The sequence below is a fragment of the Chelonus insularis genome, unplaced genomic scaffold (assembly GCF_013357705.1).
Source record: "Chelonus insularis isolate UGA/USDA-ARS -01 unplaced genomic scaffold, ASM1335770v1 contig_135_pilon, whole genome shotgun sequence".
Lineage (NCBI taxonomy): Eukaryota > Metazoa > Arthropoda > Insecta > Hymenoptera > Braconidae > Chelonus > Chelonus insularis.
The window spans coordinates 1,229,643-1,249,426 of record NW_023276376.1 but is presented as its reverse complement, the minus strand read 5'-3'; the positions used below and the strand labels follow the sequence as shown (position 1 = coordinate 1,249,426).

Here is a 19,784-nt window from a genome sequence, read left to right as displayed (position 1 = left end):
TACAAACCTGTTATATTAAATTTGCAATTCTGTTCGCGTTTGAAGCGTAAATAGCTCCAATATCTCTTGAGTTCTATGTGGCATAGCAGTATCTTGCATGAAATCACAGTTCCTGATTAATCAATGTTTCGTAGCAAAAGAACAAAATTTTGTTTGTAGCTTTTTCGATAGCTACTACTGTTATTGTGCCTTTAAAGATTTTTACGTGTACTCCTTTGATTGAAATAGCTGCCCAAACAGTCACCTTAACAGGATATAAGGACTTTGCCTCCGTTAAATGTAGGATTTCATTACCCCAAAAAAGGTAATTCTGTTTACTGACATATCTATTCAAATAAAAGTAAGCCTCGTCTGAGAAAATTATGTGATTTATATCGATCTCGTTGTTTTTCAATTTATTTGTCATAACTTTACTAAAGTCCATTCTTTTCTTTTGTACAATCTACAGTAAGCAATTGATGAGTTGTGATTTTGTAAGGATGTAATTTAATGAACATTTTTATTATTAATCTCAGTGTCTCTCAATTCAGTTTTAAAACTGTTGCAACTTTTCTTATTGAATCCGTTGGATTATTCTCGAAATGTTCTTCATTCTTGGCAACCTTATCTTCTGTTGTAACTATGTACCAAGGACCAGCAAGATTATGACAAGAGTATAATGATTGATGAAGTTATCAATTACTCTGTACCTATTGCTATTTACGGAGTCTCAGTACACGGAAAACATTTTCTCGTACTTTTTGGCATAAAAACTTAGGTAAAAAGTACTATATCTCATAGTACTCGAGAACTATGGGGGCGCTGAAGTAAAACTTACTATTAGATAGTGTCCCGAGTAAAAATAAATAGGCCCAAAAGAAGCCCAAAACACGCCCAAAATGAAAAATAAGCCCAATACAGGCCCGATTGAAGCCCAATCTTGACTTAGAGAAATTTTCAGTGCCCAAAACAAGCCCATTACAGGCCTAAATTTTGTAAGAGCCCAATTGAAGCCCAAAAATATTTTGCAGGCCTAAAACAGGCCCAAATCAGGCCTAAAACTATTTTGCAGGCCTAAGACACGCCCAATCCAAGCCCAAAAATATTTTAAAAATATAGAAAAGAAAAAAAAATTCTCATAAAAACTTATCATCAAATTAACTTTCGGTGCTACAAATTCACATTTGTAATAATTTATTGTCATCATTGTCGAATATGATCTTAGAAAATGGGCTTGAATTAGGCGTGTTTTAGGCCTGCGAAATAGTTTTAGGCCTGATGTGGGCGCGTTTTAGGCCTGCAAAATATTTTTGGGCTTGAATTGGGCGCGTTTTAGGCCTAGAAAATATTTTTGGGCTTCAATTAGGCGTGTTTTAGGCCTGCGAAATAGTTTTAGGCTTGATTTGGGCGCGTTTTAGGCCTGGAAAAGAATTGTGGACTTGAATTGGGCGCGTTGAGAGCCTGAAAAATCATTTGGGCTTGAATTGGGTCTCCTTTAGGCGCGCCCAAAAACTGATCATTTTTACTCGGGGTAAAAAGGACCACATCCGATTGTAATTTTTATTTTGCATTTTGTAAAATTTCTAATAGTCTAATAATAATTTTCGTGTTAAAAAATTTTATTAATAAAACGGAAAAAATGGAAATAACATAAAAATAAAATATTATCCAAAATATTTCATTTATTTTAATTTTAATTTGATCAATTTTTATTAATTTTTCTTTATTTTAATTTTATTATTATATGTTTAATATTATTCAATATATTGTTGAGAGAAATTGGGATAAGTAATTTAGAATCAAACAAAGTCATTTGCAAATATTTTATTTATTAAAACCAGTTCTTAATTACATATTGTCTTCCACCATTTGTAACGACTTGATGTTATAATACATATTACTTATTAACAACACAGCATAAAATCTTTTTATCGAAATAAAGTTGAAAAATTATAGATAATATTGTGATACAAGACAAACCCACATAAACCAATATGCTTAGTTCTATGTAAGATTTAAAACTGATTAAACAAGATTCACGTAAACTATAATATTTAAGGTTTACCTCTCGCCATTGTCATATTGGTTCTATTTTGCACTGTAAAAACAACCAGTGAACATTCCATCATTGTCAATTGAATTTGAAGTTTAGATTTGAAGAAATAATAATATTAGCAACCAAAATCAGTGAATAAACTAATTTGTTCGATGAATAACTATACGGAGAAAAATGAAAGAGTACTTTTTACTCTACGGAGGAAGTAAGGAGTATATTTTACTTCTTGATGGAGTAATTTTTACTCCACCGCCTGGTAGTCTAACTTTGTTATTGTTATATAAATATAAAAATGTAAGTCCCATTCTACTGTTTCGGATAGCCGAGCAGGCTAAAGCGTCGGTTTAGTTGCGTGCGTTAAGCGGTCATAGGTTCGAATCTCCCCACTAGAAAAATATTCTTTACTTAGGTCTTAAATCAGCGTTTCCCACAATCTTTACACTACGAACACGTAAAATGAGTACTTAACATATATATTGTAATACATTTACCGAAATGATCCGTCCCACCCCTATCAGCGTTGTGCGCATGCTTGTACTGGACTTACGCATGCGCATAAATTAAAATTTGAAATGTGGGTAATTTTTGCTACTATTTTGAGTAAAAAATGCCATAACATTTATGTATTTTGTTAAATAAGAATTTGTAATATTTATAAAATAATAAAGTAATTTTTTATAAAATATTAATTTTTACCACCGCTTAGCGGTAAATATTATTATAACAAATAGAACTTATTACGCTTAAGTTATAGTTATATTTATAATTTAAATTGTTACTTTTTGCCTTGAACTGAACTATGGAACGCGATTACCCACGCGGATGTAGTAATTTTTACTTAAAATATTTTTTCCGTGTAGAAACTGACAACCATCTAGAATGTACCTACGTAGGTCCAGCCTTATACGATACAGTAGAGGGGAAAAGAGATGTATAAATAATATATTTATGGCATATCTTAATATATAAAAGAAACACATTTTATATATTTAAATATCTTTTTCATATAATCCAAATATACTGCAAACTATAAAATTTTTGTATTTTCATTTCCATGGGGGTACCTCTAGATTATTTTTAATCACTTACAACTGTCTTCAGTTGACTTAAAGTCAAGGTAAGTTCCAGGTAATTTTTACCTGGAATTTTCATTACAAAAATAGTAATTTGTTTTACAAATAATTTATACATAACTAATTTTTGTATCTGATTGCATCTCCATTGATTAAATTTAAGAAATTGTTAATTAAATTTTTCCAAATAATTTTACTGCAAATTTATGGTGTTTACGCAAAAAATAAACATTAAGATGGGTGATTTTTGTTAATAAATAAATAATTCAATAAAACATCAAGAATACAAACCAAGAGAAGTAAATTCACTTTATTTGTATAATTTTTTGTGTAAAATTAAAACACCAATTTCTTTAACTGAAGAAGTTTGCAGAGAAGAAGCAGAAGAAGGGTACGTATATGTAGAAGAAGAGAATTGATGAAGGCAGGACGAGATAAAATCACGCGAGAAGGTGCGAAGTGAAGATCGGGGGCCAATCGAGACTTAATTTGCGAAAGGCCGAGCGCAAAAAATTCAAAGTAATTTCGTAGCTTCTTTCTGTCCCCGGGACACATCAGAAAAGAGGTGAGAGAAACAACAGCTACAAGCCGGCTGCATCAGTGGCTGATAAATTAATTTGCACCGGAAACTTCTGACGGGGAAATGACGTCATTACTTTTGATGCTACTGCTTTGAGTTAGACCACCTTGGATCGTACCCAGGTATCTAAAATATTCACAATCATAATAATCATAATACAAGAAATTATATACCTAATATATTTAATTATTCATCAGTGAGTTGGCTTGATGATCAGACATTTGTTTTCAATGCGCAGAATACACTTCATCGACAACAAAAAATTTTTTTCTCTATTTCTTTCATCTTGTTCAGGCGGAAAAACCATCAATGAGATAAAGTTTTTCTCCTGGTATCTTGATTGCTCATTATATTACTCAAATATGGTGCATCATTCTGATGGTATGGATGCAGTTAACGTGATGATGATGATGATGACGATGGTTGATAATGGTTGAAACAGTGGCGGCTTCTCGAATTACTTCCAGCACCATTCGTAAGCTTGCTCTCCTTGGCTCTTTTATATTTGAGTGAATCTATATATACACACGTGAAGTAAAATTTGTCGAGAATCCGGTTTGATGATATATACTCCAGCCATTGTTGTGCTAGCAGGAAAAACTTGGTGATATTGTGGACTCTCATCATGTGGAAGACCAACTCGGCAGGGTCTGTATAGACTACTGGTGAGATGAATAAAAAAATGAGTTCAGAGCGAGAGAACGCCGCGGGACAGACGGCGATCACGTCGTTTGAGGTAGCCGCCGACTCATTCACGTTTCGAAATGAGATCGGCATCTCCTTCCACCTGCATCACCTTCATACTCTTCTTCATCTTTTCTTCAAAGTTCAGTTGATAATCTTCTGTTGATTCATTTATTTATCACCATACGTGGGGAGTCCTTGTTAAGTATGAATTCAAGGCTAGAGTTATGTCCTCGTCATTTCCTCTGAGTAACTCGATCATGTTTTAACTGAATCGATTTTTGTAGAAATATAAAAGACTCGAAGTTTAATTAAAAATTTTTTGATCAACAATATCTTTTTGTAGGATGAATTTGATATTAAAGAACTTCATAATAGTACAGTACAGGAGAAGAATAATTAATTTTATAAAAAACATGGAATTTCTGTTTTAAAAAAATTTAATTTAAAAAAAAATACTAGAAATTAAAAATTGCACTTGTAAAATAAGATTTTTCAAATGGAGATTACTTATTGACTACAAAATTTTCTTTTCGTCATACCCGCACGGAAAGTTCACATTTCCATTGGAGAGGGGTTGAATTTCCCACGCAGGTATGACGAGAAATCATATTCAGTCCTAGAGAAGACAATTAGACTAACTTAATCCACGTGTTTATTACCCTCGCCTTCGGCTCGGGTTGTAATTTTACACGTGGTTGGAGCTAGACTACTTTCCCTCTCTAGGTGTGAAATGTACTATTTTTCAATTAAAAAAATAAGTTTTGCATTATTAATAAAATATAGATTTTGCTAATGACTTATTAGATCTATTGACACTCAACAAAGATTATTTATTACAAAAAGAGTTGAGAAATTTCTAATGGGTAAAATAGAATAATATTTAAAAACGAACGCAACCCTAAATAGAGTACCTTTTTCTGTTTATACCTGAAATTTCCAAGGGGTTTAATTTTTGTTAAACAAATTTTCTTCAGGACACGCTGGCGTTCGTTTAACAATCCATAAGACTGAAGAAAGTGCAAGGGTAAACAGCAAATCTGTAGATGCAGAACTTCATCAGTTACGAAGATCTACTATTATTACTATCCCCAAGTACGCAAGAATAATGTTCGAACTCTACCTTTCCGACGTCCTTGCATTTTCCCAGCATCTTTCTCTAGTTAACTGCAAGATGATTTATTCTTGGAGCCGTCCGTACGAATCGTGTCAGTTAGGAGAAATGCGAGTGACAAAATTTTACGAAACTTTTACTTTCTGAAGGTTTATGGTGGCCGGCGTGTGGCCGTCGCTCGACCAGAAGAAATCGTACCTTCTATCATTTTTCGTCACTCATTTTCTCAAAATATAAATATATGACCTCGACTCCAAACATTTTTTGATTTACGAGATACACTATGGATCCATACTCTTCCAAGGATATTGCTGAATGGCCATGTAATATATGGTATATATGTAAATGATTATTTAGTTTTTTAACATTTAGCAGATGGTATAAGAAAAAAAAAATTCAGAATAAATATTCTTCTCTACATGAATTATTAATAGATCTTTTTTTTATAAAAATGTTAAAATTTATGACAAACAATAGACTCAGTAGTCAGATTTGAAAAATAATTTTTTTTACTGATGAATGGATTGTACATTTTCTTGTAAAGATTTAGTCCAACTTCGGCTCCGACTGTGTGGCGTGTGGAGCAGAGTCGGCAAAGACGAAGGAAAGTCCAAACCCCAGGATCCATGTGAAGAGTAGGTCACAAGGGCAATAGACCTAATTTTCAAGGTCGCTATGATGCATCTAACTGCCACATACCAACCTCCACATTGTAAATTTCACTTTGGAGTATAAAACTTGGTTTTAAAAAAATGCTTAGCCCAAATTGTGCCCAACCGGTAGCTGGACGACTATATTTTCACTTATTCAATGTTATTATTTATGACACAAGCTTAAGCTTACATTTACTTTTTTATCTTTTTACCTCTTTTACCCTTCAACGATCTTCTCGCTATTAAAGAGAAAACTCCACCAAAGACTTTCCAATATTTTTTTACCACTTCAGCCAGAAAAAAAACTAGCTGCTAACTTACATTGACCTCCATCCTGATGAATAAATAGCTCATTTATAACACTTAGCCTTTTAGCATATTTTCTGAAAAATCAGGTTGATCTAGGTGCTACATAAAATCCTAGAAACTCATTAAAAGAGACCTAAAAATTTTAAAATAAGTCAGTAAGTCAGTAAGCCATCAAAAGACCCCCTGAAGGGTGCTTCCGAATTTCGCTACTCCTGGCGCGAGGCGTCGCTTTTACTACATGAGTTCTCGAAAAACCCCCATGGTGAGTTAAATGTAGTAGTAAAGTATACCAGAAAAACTAGAGATAGTGGGAGGACAGTCACGCGCCTTGTTCATTCTTTCAATCGTTTTCTCTTGTCACTTCTAAATAACTGTAGCAGCTTGTGGTCCATTTTACTTGGCAGTGGGAGGACTCTGAGCTGTCAATATCTTTTCTAAATGTTTGCAACTATTTGACAGGGATTCTAACACTCTGGACTTTCTATCTTTTTTGCTGGTTCATTTTTTAATTTACTGAAAAGATCACTTGTGTTTGAAAAATAAAGATAAATGATGTACTACTGCTGCTGGTGATGACTCCTCCAACTGTTATAATTACATTATTATTGGATATTAAGTAGACATCAATTAATTTCTCACTTCTTTATAAAGTCTATCATCAATGATGTTCTCTTTTAAACATACTATACAACAAAGATATATGAATATAATGTGGGAGTCAGATGGAGCATGAAATTTTTCGTCAATCTTCTCAATTATCTAACATATGTTCAACATTCGTTTTCCTCTTTTTCATCTGATTACTCTTTTTTTATTGTTCGTCACTGCTCATCACTTCCGGCTCTCTTTTATTCGTTTTTTATTTTACATTAATTTTTCTATCCAATTTTATTTTATCAATATGCTCTTCAGAAAAAAAAAATAAACTTTTTCTTACCATTCTTCAAAAATAGTGATCCTGAAAATAAGCAGTCAAGTTTTTCCTTTCTCTAGTTTTAGTCAAAATTCGTAAATCTTTTGTGAGAACATCAAGGGGAAGAAAAAAGAGTAAGGTATAGAGCAAAAAACATTTGAAAAGCTTGGAAAGTCTAGGATGATTGCTTCGCGGTTGGTGTCGTGACCAGGTCAGAGAACAATTTAAAAGTCCACGAAGGTGGTAGCCTGAAGACCCAGTAGTCCTAAATTTTCCAAAAGTGTGTCACCGGAACAGTTAGCTAAACTTTTCATTTCACGGCCTGACGACTTGCCACCGTTTTTGGGCACACCCTTATTTTGCAACTAAACTATGTCTTTCTAGCCCCCCCTTAGACTCACTTTTCAACAAAAGAACAGTTGAATATCTCCATATACCTGATCAGTAACTAGAGAATTCATATATTCACAATTAACTTAAACAGTTTGATCTAGACTATTTTTTTTTATTACTAAGGTACGTCATATATGATATGTTCAAGACAATAATTTCATTATTGTTGAAACTGAATTATTAACAATATTAAAAATCATCTAGATGCATCAGATGCATGTTTTTAAAGATCTAATTTCTTCCTTTACAACAATTTATGAAACTCTATTAGTACAGGATAATGTTAGAGTGCTTTCAATAGTTCTCATACGTATCCTAAAACTATTTAAAAAGTTATAAAACCTACGGAAGTCAAGTCATTGGCCTAAAAGGTTGAAAGTTCGCATAATGTAGCGTAATAATTATGCGTTCAATGCACAGCTTTCACGCTGGAATAAATTTCCAATAGCACACAGGATAATTTACCCACAAGATTAACGGATGATTAAATTATTAAGTCCAAACGCTTCAATAATAAACATTTAATGGACACTGTACACGATATATATCGCTTTACATGTTAAGGTTTTGTTCATAATTCTGCTAGTCCATACTTTCCTTGATTTATCACGGTTCTAACCATTAATATATTTTACTTTTTATTAATTATTCTATTCTTTGTAAGATATTGAAGATACTTTCGTTAAACGAACTTTCATACTTATTTTATATTTTTGTTTTAATAAATAAATACAAATGATTAAATGTCACTATTTACAATAATCTAAATAGTTACTTCTGATAACACAAAACAGTTTATTAAACATATAAATAAATTTAAAAATATTCTTAGACGTTTGTGTTATCATTGTATACATGATGTCTACAAGAACAAATAATATTTAAATTTTACTACAATAGTTTTCGTTTAAATGCTTTAAATTACGATCAGCTATTAACTAACATCACATCAATACATAATTCAGCAAATAAAAGATTGCCTATAGGTACTTATCAATATAATATGTCATCATCTTAATTTGATATGTAAATGAACGCATCCTGGTGTGCTGTATGTAGATCAAATAGCGTATGAAGTAGAAAAGTGCAGCTTATTATCAACATCAATTTCGTTCACGATTTAACTGTCAAGGCCATCTGAAACAGGAAAATTGTTAAGGTTTTTACGAGCAAGGTCTTTGCTAAATTATGATAGAGTTTTGTATTTTCTACAGAACTAATCAATGAGTTGAAAAGTTATGATTTTAGCTATTGATAAAGAACTGTTGTTAAATTAATTGCATTGCTCTCACCTCACGCTTGTAGTTCTAGTTTGACTAAGACTGACATGTCGCTTAACTGGTGGATTGTACACTTTTCTGCGGCAGCAACACCACCAACCAACACACGCTGCTGCTAGGAAACTCTCTCTGAAGTGTTTTGACATAAATCCATAGATTATTGGATTGATACAGCTGAAATACATTTTCAATATTTAACTCTAGAAGTTATTTTTTCTTAGTTAGTTCTCGATTGATCATGACTCTATAAATATTTCTATTCGTAAGAGATTCAATGGACTAAGAAAATGTTCTTTAGAAGTCTTAAAATATAACTTTTCTGTTTTCTTATATCTTATTGCTTAAATTCTCTAAATATATGTTGATTTCATGTTTTGAATAAACTCTGTTGAAAGATTTTTTTAGTCAAAGCCTTTTTTTTTTTAAATATATTGAGTTATGTTTTGAAGAATTGAAGGTTATTCCGAGAAGAACAAATATATTGTCACAATTTATTCATAAATTGATAGTATTTTACCTATTAAAATATGCCATCAAATGGAATGCCGTATTCATGTGTTTAATTGTTCCATACTTTAATCTTGGAAGTACTCCATAAGCTGTTAAAACATTGTCTATTAACATTGGACTCCAACAGATAGTAAAGAGAACTACAACGGCGACTAACATCTTTACTACCTATAATAAAGAATAAAAAATAAACAAATTGATTTAATAGTATTCTCAACATTAAACACTTACTTGTTTTATTGTACGAGATTCAGCATCAGTAGTAGTTTTTCGACGTTCTTTTGGTCGACTTGTCATAGGAATGACTTCTCCATTATCAGTAGATACTTGATATTGTAGTTTTGGTGTTAATCTAAAAGAAAGGATAAATTTGATATTGCTGACTTATTCTAAGTTAATTATTTACTTATAAATAGGGAGAAAAACTTACGCATGTCTGGATGTCATGTGATATCTGCGCTTCATGACTCGCCAAATCTCCCAACAAATGGCTGTATAACAGAAAACCATAACAGCAAGAGGAATTACTAAAACTAGCAAAAGCATATAAAGTTCATGGGCACGCCAGTAAACCTCCGAATCAGAATCCCTAACACACCAGAAAGCTGGTATTCTTTCTCCTACAGGTTTATGTCTCTGAAAAAAAGAAATTTCATGAAAAATTGAAAATATTGATGATATTGGTAAGTAATTCACTTACTTGGGCAAATATCATAGGAATGGCTAGAAAAAGAGATACAACCCATGTCACACTGACGATTTTTCTTGCTTGACTAATGGTGCAAACGTATTGTGCCCTCATTGGATGCACAATAGCATAATATCTGAAAGCCAATACAAAAGCATATATTATTATTTTTAATATTTTCATAATTAATGATTAGTATCTAATAGAAACATTCATTAATTTAAATTGTTATAAATCAATTGATTTTGATTGACTAATTACTGATGTAATATTTTGTGAGAGCAAAGAAAAAATTATAGTAAGAAATAAAAAAATCAAAGATCTGTCATAAAAAATTAGATGTAGGTGGATATATCAGATTTCACCATTCGAATGAAGGCTCATGAATACAAATTGATAGATCACGTTTTTGCATTGCACAAAAACCAAGTGGCAGATGTAAAGTCTTTTTTTTTAAAATCATATAGAAGTCAGAAAGATGAATATAGATTAACTTGATGAAAATAAATCAATTAATATGTCTTGATAAATTATTTAATAAGTCAATAAGAAAAGAATCAGTGCAGAAAATGAGATTTTTTAATTTTACCTTTCAATTGACATTGCTGTGAGGGTAAGAACTGAACAAATCGCTGTGACACTCTGGATATAATGAACAGCTTTACATAAAAAGGCTCCCATAGTCCAAGTATAAGAAAATAGCTTAGCAATCTATGAAGAATGAAATAAAATGAATCAGTTTTTTTTGAGAATTACTTAAGTCATGTAATCAATATTTTTACAGGAATTAATTAATAACTTTTTATGCTCATTGTCTGTGTTACATAATTAGCTTATTTTTTAAATTTCATCTATTTTCTAGAATGTATAAAAAATGTTGATAAGTGATCTGTTTTTTTTAACATAAGTTTACTTTTTTGACGTAATCAATTTAAATTTAATAAAAAAGGATGTTTTCAATTTAAAATTATGTTAGAATTTCAATAAAAATGATACAAAGACTAATGCATCAATATTTTTCATTACTTTTCATCTTTTTTATTTTTTATGAAATTTGAATCTTACTCTGCAATATCAGAGAATAAAATGACTCCGATGAGTTTTAAGTTTCTTGGATATTTCTTCTTTATTGTAACAACATGACTATAGTCTACATAATATTCGAAAGTAAATTGCTTGCCATCTGAGCTGTATTAATTAACTGACAGATTGTGATCAAATTAAAATTAGCCGTTAACAAGTAAATCATTCCGAACTTTCATTTAATCATAAACATAATTAATATTCAACCTCTAATAATAAAGAGAAGTATTTTGTTTGAAAAAAGCATCACGTTTTTCTTTCATAATCCAGATGCTTCAGTTTTAAAAGTGAAAATAATATAATAAATCCCCATCCACATTTTTTTATTTAAATCTTCAGGCAGAACAGGTGTGTAACAAGCTTGACAGTCAATTTCGAAAATCAATTCGACTTTTAAAAATAATGGAGCTCAAGAGTTATGGAATATTAAAAGTCCAGACGTCAGAAATCTCTAAGAATATCTGTCAGAAACACGTGATATCGATATTTAAAGGTAGTTTTAGATCGTTGTATGTTTTTTAAGATTTGATAGAGATGTTAATAGTAAAAAACATTGACGCATACGTTCTATCGACACCTACATAATACTCTATTCTGTCAACACAGGGAAACTCTAGTTTTCTGGTATATCTCATTAATTTTAGACCTTGTACTTTTGGCACGCGTCGTCATTTTATTTTGAGGTTTCTCTCATCCCCATCGCTATAACACTTTTAGCATCATTGACTCTAAAACCAGTGTTTAAGTTCTATCATACGATCCAAATATTTCTGTTTCTCTGTAAATTATATCATTTACAATACATTTTATTAGTAGTAAATCTTACCTTGACAGGTATGCAGAATGTGATAAGCATAAGATCAGCGCTGGCAAGTCCACCAAGAAAAATGTTTGTTGGTGTTGCTGGTAAGGGTCTCAATTTTGGACAGAGCGTTGATGCAATGATTACTAAATTGCCTGTAAATTTATTTGCATAAAATTATTCAATTTCATTCTATTGTTTCGAATAAATAAAATGTGCAAATGGTCACCAGTTAATCCAAGACAAAAAGTGATAGAATAAACGACAAGTGCCGGTGCTAGTTCAGCCCATTCAAAGTGATTTAGAGATTCTTCCAAATCATAATCCCACCAAGCCTCCTCTTCAGACTCGTTAAAAGTTCCATTATTTGAATCTAATAAATCCATCTGTGAAAATAGTTGGTTAAATAAATTATTCCACTTTCATTAAAATTTCACGTGAATTGTTCAATTGATAGATAGAATGAGAGTACCATATGTGAATTGACATGCAATTTAATACAATTGTGCTGTAAATGTGTGATAATGAAGACTTGTTCGTGGTTTCCATAGAGTACGTGATGTCTTTAAAGACAACTGAGCAGTTAATGTAATTCTTGAACAATCTTTCTCTGAAAAATCAAAATATCTTTAGTATTTATAAATTATAACAGACACTTTTAGTGTAGTACTGTATTAATAAAAAATATTGACTGAATTTTGATCTTTTCTTTAATACCAATATATGCTTCTTATTATATAGAAAATATTTTCATTCAAAATAACCCTATCAAAAGATAATTTACAATAACTTGTAGTATAACTTAAAAACTCCTTTCATGAATCATTTTAATGAAAAACGACAGCATCTTTATGAAACCTTTACTCTCCTATGCAAAATAATATTTTTCTTCAGTTTATTACATTTAAAAGTTAATCATCAAAGAGTAAATTCCACTTTTGCTATGAAACAAATTTAATTATTTTTATGGAATAATTATTATGCTTTGATTCCCCGGATCATTTCCGATGATAAGAAATGAGAGTAATTATAAATATTCATTAAACATAGGAAATGCACCAATCAATGCTATTATTTTGTCTTTATTGTCTAAACAATTACATTTGTCCAATCTCTGTGTCATTTTCAATGTAAATATTGAATCGATAGACTCAGGAAGAAGCTGATGTAGCGTGTATAAAGCGCAATGAAAAATAAATATGTAGCTGAATAGAGTGCGTAGTATCGGTATAATTGTTTAGTGGGCGTAATGTGGGATCAACTAGCAAGTCGCAATAGATATGTTTTATGTTATCTTCCCTGAAAAAGATTTTAGCCTTTCAGTATTGACATTGAAATAGGCCAATAACAATAACGAAAACGATATTAAGTCAATTCCCTGGTGAAGGTTATAAATATATATCATTTTTTGTGGTCGGAGGTATCAGTAGTTCGTTATTCTTGCAATATATATCTAACAAGTCCTGTTTATATTCTTCTACATTCAGATACGTTAGATGGAAAAAGAGATCTAAGATAAATTGTTGCTCATTAATTTCAAAAACCATATGAACTTTATCAATAAAACCTTGTTTTTTAATATTAATGAATTAACAACAAGTTAGATAATTAAATTAATGGATTTTCAAGCTGCAAAAAATTAAGGAATAATTAAATAGCGATAAAGCCCACTTGTGTTTGATAAATGATGAAGAATGACCATGAAAATTCATTAGAGCATATAAAGAGATACCAATCGAACTTAATCATTTCAGCAAGTATCTTACTATCAACACATGAGATTAGTTGATGAAAATGGAACATAAATTGTCGTTAGACCATTGATAAATAATTAAACGAAGACGATTATACCTTGAGATTAAATGAAATTATCCTAAAGAGTTGTGAATAATAAAAAAAGAATTGTAAACACGCGTTCTCGTGTTAATCTTATTGCTTTATACCTTTTAATGATGGTATTGCACATTGCAATATTATTTAAGTTATCTTGTACACTCAATAATCATAAAATAATTACTATGCAGTTTCTGAGTTTTTTATCAACTATCTCATGTCTACAGTTCCACTAAACTATTAACATTGCTAGAATTAGATTCATAAAAATATGAATCATTGTGATTACAATTTAATCAAATGTTTTAAAGAAACATGAAAATAACTATATTTGATCAAAAATGCTGTAAATTAGTTTTCAACTCCCACCGGATATTAATTATAATTCACAAACATTCTTCATAGTTATTCGATAATATCACTGAGTCTTATGTAAATAATTTTAAATGAATTTCAACAGTAATAATATTAATTTTATTCATAATATCTCACTCGATAATGAAACCTAATTTTTTCAACCGAAAACCATCAATTTATGATTGATTTATGTAACGAATGAGTTAATTTATTTTTCAAGTATGCGATTTAATAGCGAATAACTTTATTCATGCTACTACAGTCACTGCAAGTAGAAGTTATTCACGCGAACACCGCGGATCGACTGAGACAAACTGTGCTCTTGCACCAATTGAAGAGGAAGCAACAGCAGGAGCAGCAGCATCGTGAATATTAAATTTATTTTATGTTACACATGTTCAAATATATATATATATTAATACTTAAAAAGCAATTTGTTTGTATTAATAGGCCTCATTTCAAATAAATTATATATTTGTGGACAAAAAAAAATATTTAATAGCTGTAATAAGTTTGAAAATAAATGTATCTGTTTTCTACCCATCAATTACTCTTTAAGTGTATTATATGTATTCTATACATACTGTTTCTTATGACTGATTTACAGTTTTCTTCTTCTGAAGACTCGAATAATTTTTCTGATAATTTACTTGGCTTTAAAAAACAAAAAATTTATTAAACTTCCGTCATAAAGAACTAATTTATGCCTTGTAAATTGGCTTGCTCAAGTTTGAGATCTTTGGGTTTAAAACATTTATCTTTAAATAATACAATAAATTATTTTATTTTAAATATTCCATATTCATAAATTCATTGGAATAATAATTTTAACAAAAGATTTTTTTTCGTAAAAAATGGTGTATTTTGACAGAAGTATATTTGAATTTGAAAAATATTACATAAACTTTGCCGTATGACGAATCAGAAATAACTTTTTGAAGTTTTAATTATTATAAAGTAAGTTAGATGGCGCCACGTTCCCGCGCGATAATCTTCGTTGTTTCAAATGATATTTCATTGAGGTATTTCAGAAAATACGATTCAATATTTATGTGAGCTATCGACGAATGATAAAAATTCAAGGAATGCACTTTCACTCCCAGGAAAAATACGAATGCATCAGGAAGTAGAGGATTTTTTGGCCGACCATCTACATGCGGTTATATTCTTTTAAGGAGCGCTGACATGATTAAAAAATAATATAAATGGCTCTAAAGAGAAAGAGAAGAGAGAATAAAATAATAAAGGCAAATATAGTAATTAACATAATTGCATGATACAATAGTTTATAAAAAATTCGAAACGTGATCAATTGTTCAGAGCCAATTGGTGTATCCGATAAATTTAAAGCCGGAAACGGAAGAGATGTTCTGGTGTACTCAATAAGACAAAAATAAGCCGGTCAAAGATCGTATCGATGCGCGTACGGATCCACATTTGAGCTTGGCTTCATACTTTCACCATCCATCCGCAATTGCACTTACCAAGTAAGAAGAGTAATAGCAGCTGTGCTTCCCACGATCACTCACTCCTTCATTTAACTTTCAGGATCAGATTATTGAAGCATCAACATCGTGCACGTGGATTGGCAAAGCTAAAACTTTATTCAATAAGACATGTGTCACTGTAAATCGAAAATGTCTAGATAAAAATATCAAATCATAAATCTACCTATAAATTTATTGATATTATTAAGAAGTACCAGGTACCGTTTTTGAGATACGCACAGACCCATAGCCTCTGGCAATCAAAGAGTCTTTGGTTATTTCTAGCCTGAGGTAAACCCAATAACGTCAAATTAAATTATAGTATGTATATATATATACATATTACTAACTACACTTTGGTATCCTTCTCTTTTCTAGATCTCGATTACCAGAATGTGAAAGTCGCCTCGGTCATCTGGTCATCCTTATTATGTATATACCTGCTTACCAACTGGCACTTGTTCACATCAACTGCTATGCGTCCTCTCTCTTTACCTCGATCTTCTTTACGATTACCTAGAGCTTCACCTGAGCCAGGTCTCATTGAACGCATATTACTCACAGCTTTTCCACGGTATATTTTTTTTATCGTTACCATCATATTCTTACGCCTTCATTTACTCAATCATCATACTCTAACTGTGGCCTATTATGTCATTTTTTCCATCTCACTTTCTTCTGTTGCAGTTTCATTATTTTCTTCATGGAATTTTTTATTTTCCGTTCATTTATAAATGCAGCTATCGTTTTCTTTTATTGATGCGATTTCATTGTTTAGACGAACAAAAAAATATAAAACTGGTCAACTGATATAGACTGGTAGTTGCAATAAAGAAAAATGAAAAAAAGTTGTACTGACGAGTGAGTGAAAGAGTGAGAAAGATATAAATGAGAGTAGTGTGCGGGTGAAGAGTAATAGCTGCACAATAGAGCTATGCGAATTTACGTAAGAGACACGCAAAGTCTTAGAGGTAAGCGAGCAGTAAGACGACGCAACCGCGTTACCGAAGTTGAATAGCGTGAAGAAGACAGCCGACATGTACATACATGAGTTTATGAAAAATGTACACTTGAAGAGTAACAGGTGACTTGATAATACATTCGCCCACATACGATAAAACACGTGCGGCTTATTTATTTTTTTTTGTACGAATATATAATAGAAATCTTACTTTGAAAAAAGATTAATTTACTTCAACAGATTGCCCTCAGTGATGACTTGTAATTTTTTCCTCACCTTCCGGTCATTTTTTTGTTATTCTTTTCAGAAAGTAAGAGTAGTATCGCAATAACCGGCGAATTATGCTCGGGAGAGTTATGACGGAAGATAAAGTAAATTCTCGAGTTTGAAGGGAGCAAAAATCCTAGAATATAGAAGAGGAAGAAAGATGAAGAAGTGGAGGTTCTTGATGGTAGAAAGCCAAGTCATGTAGGTGACTGGTGTAAATGACTTTGTGCAACCGGCCGCAAAGTTAATACGTATAATGCCCACGATAAAATCCACCTCTCTTCTTCCTCTTTCATGAGGGTAAAGAGGCTTCTCCTTCCAGCTAAAAGAAAGGAGAGCCATACTCCTGAGTTACGAAAATACAAAATGACGTTACATTCACCGCGTAAGAAGTGCGGCTTTTTTGCGTGTCTTCAGCTCGTATATTACTGATGGAATAGCCAAGTATACATAAGCTAATGCTCTAGTTTTCTCCTTCAAGTGTCCAAATACTCATTTTTTATCCTTGTCAATAATAAATGATCCCTGAAAATAGTTATAATTGAATTGAATTTGAAATAAATAAAAGATGAGAAAAATACATTATTGCATGATACAAAGCAGGAAGGATGCAGTTGGAGTACTTGCATGTGACGGTGAAGAAGAGAAGAGACCGATGGTCTTTGGTACGCGACCGCTGTGGCCACCAAGCTGTGTCGTAAGGGGTCCCCGCGTAATAAGCTTTCTCCAAGAGGTGAAAATTCCCAACTTTCTTCGAGACATAGACGCAGACGATACGAGTATACATAATAATACATGCTTGGTGGTTGCAACTTAAAAGATAAAGGTGAGCACGAACGTCCTTTGATTGTTGTGCTGAAAACATATATACATGTATATTTAAAGGCATATATTTTTATATATTAGAATAAATGATGTGTATATGGATGAACATTAGATTTACATTTCGCTTGCTTACCTTTCATCAAATTTTCTCATCTATAGATCATTGCAACATCGTCCAAGAATCCAAATTAACTTTTTATATTTCAATCAATCTTTTTGACCTCTGCTGTTGGCGATACAGAATAAAATGTTTCAATTGGAAAGGAAAATGATGTATGTTTTATACAGCGGCAGAGTATATATTTGTATAACGGGATTAACAATAACGCAAGTTTCCAAAGTAAAAGTGAAATGAAGATCCATATCATCCCATCAAGTTAATACGTATTTTTATTAACATTGGTGTCATTTATACGTAGCAATTGAGAAAGTATTTTAAATTGATTTATGCGTAAGAATTTCGTAGACATTCTAATGGGCCGAATAGAAAAATCTCTTTAATAGTTTAATCATATTCAAGATGATGGATTAAAAATAAGTACCACAACTGCAGCTCTGTTGTATTGAAGATTTTTTTTGACTTCTCTAACCTTAAAAATGAAAAATTAGAAATTTAGGTAATAATATGATAACACCTACTGATGATTATTAAACATTTATAATTTTCTAAATTCTTTAACTAATGCTTGTTTTTAACGAATATTTTATTCAGATGTTAAAATTCAAATGATAAACTTTTTACATAAAAAAAAAACTACATTACCTTCAAGTGTAACGCAAGAATAGTTTTTCATCATCATTCTCTACTACAACTTCTATGTAGAATTATAGTATATTCGTTAGTTACTCCAGATTCTTAATTATCCTGAGATTTATTCTCAGGAATAACCTCTTAAATCTTATGATGAAGTATACAAGTTAATGATTAGCTTTCTTAGTCCTAGGATATTATTTCTGGCTGCTGGAAAAACATAAATAAGGTCGCATATTTATAAACACATCAAAATGATACATTACATTGAATTAAATAAGTAAAAGTGGCGATAGATTGCCCTTGGACCAATTAAATTTATGTAAAAAAAATCACCACTAACGAGTCATTATTTAGCTTCAAGTATATAGTAATGGTATAAAATAAAGCAATTAGTAGCGAATGAATGACTACTACACCACTTTTGTTCCATTTGTTTCATAGTCAACTCTCTCAATACTTATAATAGCATACATGGTTTGTTGTGTAACTATAAATGTCACTTCAATTGCCTAAATGATTTTTAATTTATACACCAAGAATCTGTTTTACGTTGTTTGAATTATTATTAACCCAAAAATCGTACAAGAGAATAATGTTCATCTTTCTCAGAAGCATTTAATTTGAGATAGGTTGTCGTATGTTCAAGTAAAAGTGACGACGATGATAGTGAACGGGGAAACGTCGGGCCGGACATCCATGAGTGTTGTTTCTGGACGCTGCGGGGCAGAAAGGCAAACACTCCAGCAGATTCTTCTCCTTATGCTTGTACATTTATTTATATACTACATAACTTAAGACTAACACACTTAATATAGGATATAACCTTTCTTTTTCATCGAATCCAGGGCTTGGACGACCACCGATTTTCTGATCTCGAATTCGGGCCATTGAACAATATAAATGCGTATTTAGGGTTCTCTTCTGCTTTATTTTGCGAAAGTTTCTATGGTTATAATGCATGTAATAATAAGAAAGAGGAAGAGAGAAAGGTGGAAAGAAAAGAAAGAGATATCCAAACTCTAAAATATTCGGGTCAAATTTATTTCGGTTCCCTTTCTATGTCCTTCACTTGTCTCTCTTCTCCATTAAGTGGATTCTATAAAATTTATAAAAAAAAAGTAGTCAACTAAAAAAAATAGAAAATTCTTCATAAATTCAAATTTTTTGACCTTCTTTCATACAG

At 31.4% G+C, this 19,784-nt stretch overlaps 1 protein-coding gene across 2 annotated transcripts; it reads right to left on the bottom strand.

Moving 5' to 3' along the window:
* Nucleotides 1–8,260: 8,260 nt before the first annotated feature.
* On the bottom strand, nt 8,261–14,597 carry LOC118074395 (QRFP-like peptide receptor). 2 transcript variants are annotated; one of them, XM_035095571.1, is made up of 11 exons: nt 14,061–14,597; nt 12,590–12,727; nt 12,347–12,503; nt 12,142–12,272; nt 10,822–10,943; nt 10,245–10,368; nt 9,975–10,180; nt 9,776–9,896; nt 9,552–9,712; nt 9,047–9,208; nt 8,261–8,891 (listed from the first exon to the last, which is right to left on the bottom strand). In XM_035095571.1, the coding sequence occupies exons 2-11, from the start codon at nt 12,590–12,592 to the stop codon at nt 8,882–8,884; spliced, it is 1,197 nt and encodes a 398-aa protein (XP_034951462.1). In that variant the 5' UTR covers nt 12,593–12,727; nt 14,061–14,597; the 3' UTR covers nt 8,261–8,881. The 2 variants fall into 2 exon arrangements, with proteins under 2 accessions (XP_034951462.1, XP_034951463.1); XM_035095572.1 differs by lacking the exon at nt 12,590–12,727.
* Between the last annotated feature and the right edge of the window lie 5,187 nt (nt 14,598–19,784).

What these genes read in the sequence shown, in the direction of transcription:
- LOC118074395 (XM_035095571.1), bottom strand. An exon ending in TTTTTGTCTTGGATTAACTG is followed by an intron (nt 12,273 to 12,346) that starts GTGACCATTTGC and finishes ATAAATTTACAG; the next exon opens with GCAATTTAGTAATCATTGCA. An exon ending in CATTCTGCATACCTGTCAAG is followed by an intron (nt 10,944 to 12,141) that starts GTAAGATTTACT and finishes CATTCTTCATAG; the next exon opens with ATTGCTAAGCTATTTTCTTA.